The sequence below is a fragment of the Oncorhynchus keta genome, chromosome 27 (assembly GCF_023373465.1).
Source record: "Oncorhynchus keta strain PuntledgeMale-10-30-2019 chromosome 27, Oket_V2, whole genome shotgun sequence".
In the NCBI taxonomy this organism is placed as follows: domain Eukaryota; kingdom Metazoa; phylum Chordata; class Actinopteri; order Salmoniformes; family Salmonidae; genus Oncorhynchus; species Oncorhynchus keta.
In genome coordinates this window covers 44851854-44860572 of record NC_068447.1, presented here as the reverse complement: position 1 = coordinate 44860572, position 8719 = coordinate 44851854, and the positions used below count along the sequence as shown (strand labels likewise).

At 45.3% G+C, this 8719-nt stretch overlaps 1 protein-coding gene across 1 annotated transcript; it reads left to right on the top strand.

The window, feature by feature from the left end:
• Positions 1-619: 619 nt before the first annotated feature.
• LOC118360176 (keratin, type II cytoskeletal cochleal-like) lies at positions 620-5876 on the top strand. The gene is made up of 8 exons (XM_035739405.2): positions 620-1292; positions 3130-3338; positions 3423-3579; positions 3692-3856; positions 3972-4097; positions 4223-4443; positions 4608-4669; positions 4796-5876. Exons 1-8 carry the CDS (start codon positions 741-743, stop codon positions 5011-5013), a joined length of 1710 nt encoding a protein of 569 aa, XP_035595298.1. The 5' UTR covers positions 620-740; the 3' UTR covers positions 5014-5876.
• Positions 5877-8719: the final 2843 nt, after the last annotated feature.

Here is an 8719-nt window from a genome sequence, read left to right as displayed (position 1 = left end):
ATAAATAAATTATCAGTTTCCAGCTACAATAGTAATTTACAACATTAACAATGTCTACACTGTATTTCTGATCAACTTGATGTTATTTTAATGGACAAAAAATGGCTTTTCTTTCAAAAACAAAGACATTTTTAAGTGAACCCAAACTTTTGAACGGTAGTGTAGTTGTTACCATTCCACCAATTCCGCTCCAACCATTACCACAAGCCTTTTCTGCCCAATTAAGGTGCTACCAACCTCCTGTGCCATGCTTATATTAGTCTGTGCTACCAACCTCCTGTGCTAAAAATCCAGATTAAACTATGTGATGAACATTTAGTCTTCACATGAGAAAGTAATGACTCTGAGCAACCTCGTCCGCTCTCTCCCCAGCACTAACTGAATGGGATTGTCAGTCTTGCTTTCCCCGCCTCTCCCCTGGGGTCCTTCTGCCATTCCTCTGTGTTTGCACCTGGGTGTGCCGGAGCATGATCAGTTTACAGGGTCTGGCACGGATACCTGTCTGACGAGCTCGATCACTCCAACCCTTCAGTCTCCAGGTGCGCCAGCTAGGAGGCAGGCCGATGCTGGGGAGGAGCCCTGTACCAGACAGGTAGATATAAGCCACCTGCCACCAGAGAGGAGTCACTCAGAGGGGCTTGATCTTCCTCTTAGTAAGCGCACCTGCTTCACCAATCCTCTCTGTCTCTCTCTCTCTCCTTTTCTTTTACTCCCATCAGAGGATCAGAAAAGCTGCAACCATGAGTTACAGGAGCAGTGGCAGCATGAGCGGAGGCTTCAGCTCTGGCGGAGGATTCAGCTCCGGTGGCGGCGGCACTGTGAGGAAGAGCTTCTCAAGCTTCTCCTCCTCAGCAGCCCCTGTGGGCTCCAGCCGTATGAGCAGCTCATCAGTTAGACGCTCCGGAGGCGGTGGTGGGGGCGGCTTCGGCATGGGCGGTGGTGGAAGTGGAGGAGGCTCCAGCTTCAGCTATATGAGCAGTGGTGGAGGCATGGGCGGCGGCGGCGGTGGAGGCTTTGGTATGGGTGGCGGCGGTGGAGGCTTCGGCCTTGGTGGCGGCGGTGGAGGCTTTGGCCTGGGTGGCGGTGGTGGAGGCTTCGGTGGAGGTGCAGGCTTCGGCATGGGTGGTGGTGGCGGCGGAGGTTGCTTCCCCCCCATCACAGCTGTCACAGTCAACTCAAGCCTGCTTGCCCCCCTCAACCTGGAGATCGACCCCAACATCCAGACCGTCCGCACCAATGAAAAAGATCAGATCAAGGGCCTCAACAACCGCTTTGCCTCCTTCATCGACAAGGTCAGTACACCTTTATTCTCTTAAAGCCCTTCAATTTAAGAGGATGTTAAACATATAAAGTATGCCATGACTATGGGCCTGTCCAAGTAAATTAAAATATGTTGCATTGCTCCTCATCTACCATATGCCAGCATAAACAGGGTACAGATATGCTGCAAAGGAGATACTGCAAAGGGATACTGCAAAGTATCTGGAAAAGGACACTTTGCAATAGCAGTTTATGGCTGGGATATTGTTTTATGGTACTGGCTGCAAATAGCACACTTGAATTAGTTGCAAGGCTGTGTCTCTTGTGTGCTACTGTAGGGCTCATGAAATATTTCACAGCCACTGATAACGCAGCCCCCGGGAAAACCGGACCGTATAGGATCCAGTTAGAACTGGCTCTGAAAACAAATACACAGAATGATATGGTGACTGCATCCTCAGCCTGAATGTATTAACAGGGGCATATCACCTTATCACAGGTGGTCAAAGTCCTAATGTGCAGCCAGTTGCATCGGAACTGACAGTTGAGTAGTTTTCTTTGGCCGTAATTGCCCTGGCTCTGTGAGTATGGGAGTGGGAGTGAGTTTGGAAACCATAGCCCAAGCGGATCTTATGACCATGAGGGAAGGAATCGGGTTATAATAGCCCCATTCCCATGGCAGCAGGAAGGGACTCACTGGCTTTCAATAGAATGCTATGTCTCTGATGGTGCACCTGAGAGTTTATCCTCTCTCCCATCTCTCCCTCACAACCTGCAGAGACACAGACACACACCTGCACAAAGTTGAAGCTGATATGTCTAATAATATACTTTATCCATATGTCTGAAACAGCAAGGAGTTGTGTTAAATTAAAGGTTCTTCCTAAACACTTTCATCTTTCAGACAACAGCACGATAGACAATAGTGAAAATCAAACATTTCCTCAAGGGAGAGTTAGAAACACACCCTGTTAGTGAAACTGCACAGTCAGCTTTTCATAGACTCTAACCACACCCACTTTTATTTTGAATGAATGGACAGATTCAATTAAATCACCTCATTTGCCTTCTTCTGCAAAACAATTGTATTTACCTTGTGCAAGGTAAAATACAACAATTAACCCTTAATTCCGCTGCTGTTACAGTCACAAATCATTAAATGCAGGTCATTCTCAAATTCTGCAGAATGCCTTATAATTACAGTGCATGGCAGCAGGTAAGTTCATTCACTAAGAGGCGATTCCACCTCAGGCTAAGGCAGGGAAACCCAGCCATATCTGCTGGGACTTGCTATTACTTAGAATAAGGGGGGCTAAGGCGTGGCAGGCTTAGACTTCTCCCTCCCGCCTCCCGGATGTGCAGCCTCACCCATGTAATAATAATAATAATATATGCCATTTAGCAGACGCTTTTATCCAAAGCGACTTACATGTACCTCACATGGAAGGTATCTTCTGAGAGCGAGATATAAAGTGGATAGATCTCTTCATGTCTGCCCCAGCCCTTAGGGAATGACTCAGCTCAGTACAATAGGCTATGGAGGGCTGTGTGTGCAAGTCACTCCTTTTTTACAGAGGTGTGGGAGAATGCCAGCTCTGTCTGAGAAAGTCCCAATAAAAACTTCAAACAGACCGTTTTCATTACGTCAGTGAATGTAAGTCTAATCTTGAACCACTACATAAATCCACAAGTAAACCTTGCCAGGGAGCCGTTGCCAAGGCAACATCACATGAGACAACTGGATATGACATAATATGACATAACCCACGTTAAATTATTTACTCAACGTAATGGAAGATGTGTGCCAACCTGGTTCGAGCAGTACATATGACCTGGTTGTAACTATTATATTTCTCTCTCTACACACAGGTACGCTTCCTGGAACAGCAGAACAAGATGCTGGAGACTAAGTGGAGCCTGCTGCAGGACCAGACCACCACCCGCTCCAACATCGACGCCATGTTTGAGGCCTACATTGCCAACCTGCGCAGACAGCTCGACGGCCTGGGAGGAGAGAAGGTCAAGATGGAAGGAGAGCTGACAAACATGCAGGGTCTGGTGGAGGACTTCAAGAACAAGTAAGTTTTACACAAGACATTGTATGGATGTTCTAACTGTCCTACATGCTGGCCCATGTAACCATAGGTAATCTGTTTTTCCAGATATGAAGATGAAATCAACAAGCGTGCCGCAGTGGAGAACGAGTTTGTCCTCCTCAAGAAGGATGTTGATGGTGCCTACATGAACAAGGTTGAGTTGGAGGCCAAGGTCGATGCCCTTCAGGATGAGATCAACTTCCTCAGGGCCATCTATGAAGCGGTGAGGGCCATGTCAAACCACAAAAAGCGTAGTTTTCAAAGCGCTGTGATATGAACAAAAAATCATCGACATTATGGCTTTCCTGACGTCCTTCTCTCTCATCTCTCTCCAGGAGCTGAGTGAGCTGCAGGGACAGATTAAGGACACCTCAGTGGTGGTGGAGATGGACAACAGCCGTAACCTGGACATGGACTCCATTGTGGCTGAAGTGCGCGCCCAGTATGAGGACATCGCCAACCGCAGCAGAGCCGAGGCCGAGTCATGGTACAAGCAGAAGGTATGAGGAGACTTCAGTATATTTCTATGGATTTCCTATAAATGAGAGGTGCAGTAAAATATAATACATAGGCTTCAGACTGACTAATGACTGTGCCAATCCTCTCATCCTTCAGTTTGAGGAGATGCAGTCCTCTGCAGGACAACATGGGGATGATCTGCGCAACACCAAGTCAGAGATTGCCGAGCTGAACCGCATGATCAGCCGTCTCCAAAACGAGATCGAAAACGTCAAAGGACAGGTATGTACAGTATGCTGGCAGATGACGGTCAATTCAAAATAGCATCAGGTCTGGCACAACACTAACATTCAATTAAGTGAAAACATCAATCTTACTTCTGATCTTGTCTTTTCTGTACCTGGTAGCGTTCTACCCTTGAAGGCCAGATCGCCGAGGCTGAGGAGCGCGGGGAGATGGCAGTGAAGGACGCCAAGCTCCGCATCAGAGACCTAGAGGATGCCCTACAGAGAGCCAAGCAGGACATGGCCCGGCAAGTGCGTGAATACCAGGAGCTGATGAACGTCAAGCTGGCCCTGGACATTGAGATCGCCACCTACAGGAAACTGCTGGAAGGAGAGGAGGACAGGTGAGCACAGGATCAAATATAGACATTGTGAAACAACACGAGACAAATGCATGGCTAGGAAATGTAAAGGCACAAGAAATGGAAAATCTTCTAGATGCAGTCAGCTCTTTCACTATAGTACATGCTTAGAGATTATGTCAACTAATCTATAAATCTTTACAAAGAATTACCTCTGGAGGGGGAACGGCAACCATCCACATAACCTCCGGCAGCAGCGGTGGTGGCGGTAAGAACATCATACATATGCACTTAAATTCAGTTGGACAAGAAAAATAAAATAATACTTGTAGGTCTGATTATCACCATCATCAGTCCAAGTATTGACTTTTCTCCTACCATCTTTCTCTCCCAGGCGGAGGTGGTGGATTCGGCATGGGCGGAGGCGGCGGAGGAGGCGGTGGCTTCGGATATGGCGGCGGCAGTGGCATGTCCATGAGAAGCGGTGGTGGCGGCGGTGGCTTTGGCATGAGCGGCGGTGGTGGCGGCGGTGGCTATAGCATGAGCAGCGGTGGTGGTGGCAGCGTGTCCATGTCCCGCTCCTCCATGACCTCCACATCCAGACGTTTCTAAACACAGGAGTCTGTATGTCTGTCCCCACCTCCCCCTCTCCTCTCCCTCCACAACCAAAACAAGCTACAAACTCCTCCTGTCACATGCAGGTACAGAGCGTCCACTGATCTACACTATAACTCAGGATGGGCTGTTAAATCTGACCCCTCCTTAGCTGCATATTCCCCATAGCTACTGGCTGGTAGGAAATAGTGGATGATATCAGAGGATGCACTTTGAATGCTGACAGATCTTTTCTATTCCAATGTTTCCAGTGTTTTTAGTCCTGCTACCTCTTCAGCATCCTGTCCCTCACAGATTCAGAACATAGCCCTTAAAGATAGAGGCAGTGATAGTAAGAACCGGAAGCAGAGAATTACGTCTGCTCCCTCTTCAGTCAGCCTGTCTTTAACTTGCTGGACGGTGCCTGTCATGGTGACACAACATTGGTTGGCGGTGCTGTGACAGTGCATCTTCATAAGGCAACACTAGTTTCTCATCGCACACAACATAGCGGCAGTCTCCAAATGAGCCGGCAAGGCAGGTGCAATGTTGTTCACTAAATGTTGAGACAACTGACAGTACAACCCTCTGTGTTCCACTGCCCCCATGTTGCTGTGCATTATGGTGAATGCCAGATCAATTTAAGCAGCTATACTAAAGTGGCACCCCCTTTCTCTGGGGTAAACAATCTAGCGTTAACTCTTAATTCTCCCTTTCCTAGGGACAATGGGTTCTCCACTGAGGTTTGCAGACAGTGTTTGGTTCTGTTTTTCTTTTCATTCTGATCAAAAAGGGATGACTGGTACACCCAGATTTATTGAATGTAATTGATCATGTGTCATCAACTAAACATCCTGAATAAATCTGAGTTTTATAAAATACTTGTGTTGAACATTTTTCTTCCGACTGTATATAGGGGTGGCAGGTAGCCTAGTGGTTAGAGTATTGGGCCAGTAACCAAAAGGCTGCTGGATTGATTCCCCGAGCTGACAAGGTCAAATCTGTCATTGTACCCCTGAACAAGGCAGGTAACCCACTGTTTCCCGGTAGGTCGTCCTTGTAAATAAGAATTTGTTCTTAACTGACTTGCCTAGTTAATAAAAAATAAATAAAAAATATGTTGTATTTACATAGATGGTCAGACAATTGGGTAGAAAATATCTTTAGATTCGGGGTCAGATGAGTATCATTCAGAAGAATGAGACACAATGACGTTATTGACAGGGCTGATAGGATTACTTAAAGCAACAACAGTATTCAAATTGTCAGTTCAGTATCCATCAGAAAAAGGAGAAACAATGACTTTACTGACAAGGCTTACAGGATTACTTTAAAGCAACAACAGTATAAATGTTCTTAAAGAGTTAACTTAATTTTAAATGAACTCAAACACTGTAAAATGCCTTCTTGACAGTTTAATCCACTTTGGCAAGTAAACGTAAAAACGTAATCCTTATGACTCAACACCTTGTATTTATTTAATGCCCATGGATAAAAGCTGTTACACGGTGCATACCCAGATAATATATAACCGTTAAGGCCTCTGACACAACGTAAAGGGATCTATCATCACTATAAACTATAGATAAACGCCAAGTTATTAAAGGGATAGTTCACCCAAATTACAAAATTATATATTTTCCCCTTACCCTGTAAGCAGTCTATGGACAAGGTATGCTATACTTTGGTTTGTTTACCTGGGAGTTGTTTCAAATGCTGCCTTTTTAGCATTTGTGTCAGAAATCCAATGCAAGTCAATGGCACCTGTATTAGCATTTCCGTGCTTCATGCTGTCATACCTTGTCCATAAACTGCTTACAGGGTAACAATACCAATATATAATATAAATACTTATATCTGCTTCAATTTCGACAGATAGGCTACAGGCAGACAACTTTAACTAATGTAAGATATACATATATATGTCTACCGTACCACAAGTGAAGTGACAACTTGACCTATCTAACCCATTCACAAAAACACATCCCTCGGCTTATGCTGCCCTCTAGTGAGAATAGAGGGCAGCATACAGTAATAATATTATACTGAACAGGTGTCGTCTACTGTACAGTATGTGTAATTATTCTTTCAGATTCGGTTTTCTGGTATCTAACATAATCTTTCATTTTACCCACATAAAAAAATCATATATTTTACTATAGAATACTAGAGTTTAATATAGAACACTACAAATCAAATTGTATTTGTCACATGCGTCGAATACAACCTTTTAGTGAAATGCTAGCTTACAAATACGTGTAACAGATAATTAAAGAGCAGCAGTAAAATAACAGTGGCTAAATAGAGGGGGTACCAGTACAGAGTCAATGTGCGGGGGCACAGGTTAGTCGAGTAATTCAGGTAATATGTACATGTAGGTGGAGCTATTGAAGTGACTATGCATAGATAATAACCAGAGAGTAGCAGCAGCGTAAAAGAGGGGGGCAATAAGTCTGGGTAGCCATTTGAGTAGCTGTTCAGGAGTCTTATGGCTTGGGGGTAAAAGCTGGCCATAGACTTGGCGCTCCGGTAGCATCATGAATCCTGGATGGCAGGAAGCTTGGCCCCAGTGATGTACTGGGCCGTACGCATTAGCTTCTGTAGTGTCTTGCGGTTGGAGGCCAAGCAGTTGCCATACCAGGCAGTGATGCAACCAGTCAGGATGCTCTTGATGGTGCAGCTGTATAACTTTTTGAGAATCTGAGGACCCATGACAAGTATTTTCCGTCTCCTGAGGGGGAATAGGCGTTGTCGTACCTTCTTCCAGACTGTCTTGGTGTGTTTGGACCATGATAGTTTGTTGGTGATGTGGACACCAAGGAACTTAAAGCTCTCAACCTGCTCATCTACAGCCCTTTCGATGAGAATGGGGGCATGTTCGGTCCTCCTTATTCTGTAGTTCATAATCATCTCCTTTGTCTTGACCATGTTGAGGGAGAGGTTGTTGTCCTGGCACCACACTGCTAGGTCTCTGACCTCCTCCCTCCCTTGGCCCAGCGTCTTTCGGGTTTGGCCGGGGTAGGCCGTATTTGTAAATAATAATTTGTTCTTAAAACCTCTTAAGGATCCACCCCTCTTTTTCAATTTTTGCCTAAAATGGCATACCCCAATCTAACTGCCTGAGCTCAGGACCTGAATCTAGGATATGCATATTCTTGAAACCATTTGAAAGGAAAAACTTTGAAGTTTGTGTAAATGTGAAATGAATGTATGAGAATATAACATATCAGATCTGTTAAAATATAATCTACTGGCCAGCTACAGGCAGTTAGATTTGGGAATGTCATTTTAGGCAAAAATTGGGGCGGATCCTTAAGAAGTTATTAACAAAAGACTCATCTGAGTGTGCCAGAATTTACGCTCAACACACAATGAATGTGGCCGGTGTCAGTAAACGTGGCAAAAAGCGTAATTAAATTGTTGCCAGCAGCACAGTTACAGTCACCAACGCTCTGGATACCATGAAAACAGCCTAACCATTTCTGATAGGGTGAGTAAAATGGTTAGAGTAGGGTGTTTTCTCATTTGTGTCTGGAAGTAGCTAGCAAGCTAGCCAATGTTAGCCAGTTAGCTTGAGTGCTTGACTGCCGTTGTGAGAACAGAACGTTAGAATCAACCCTACTCATCAGCCAGAGCATCCAGTGTGCGCTCTGAACGCTCTGGAATTTACAATCTGACAGCACAGTTGCAGTCAGCATCGCTATGGGTAATATAACAGCCTAAT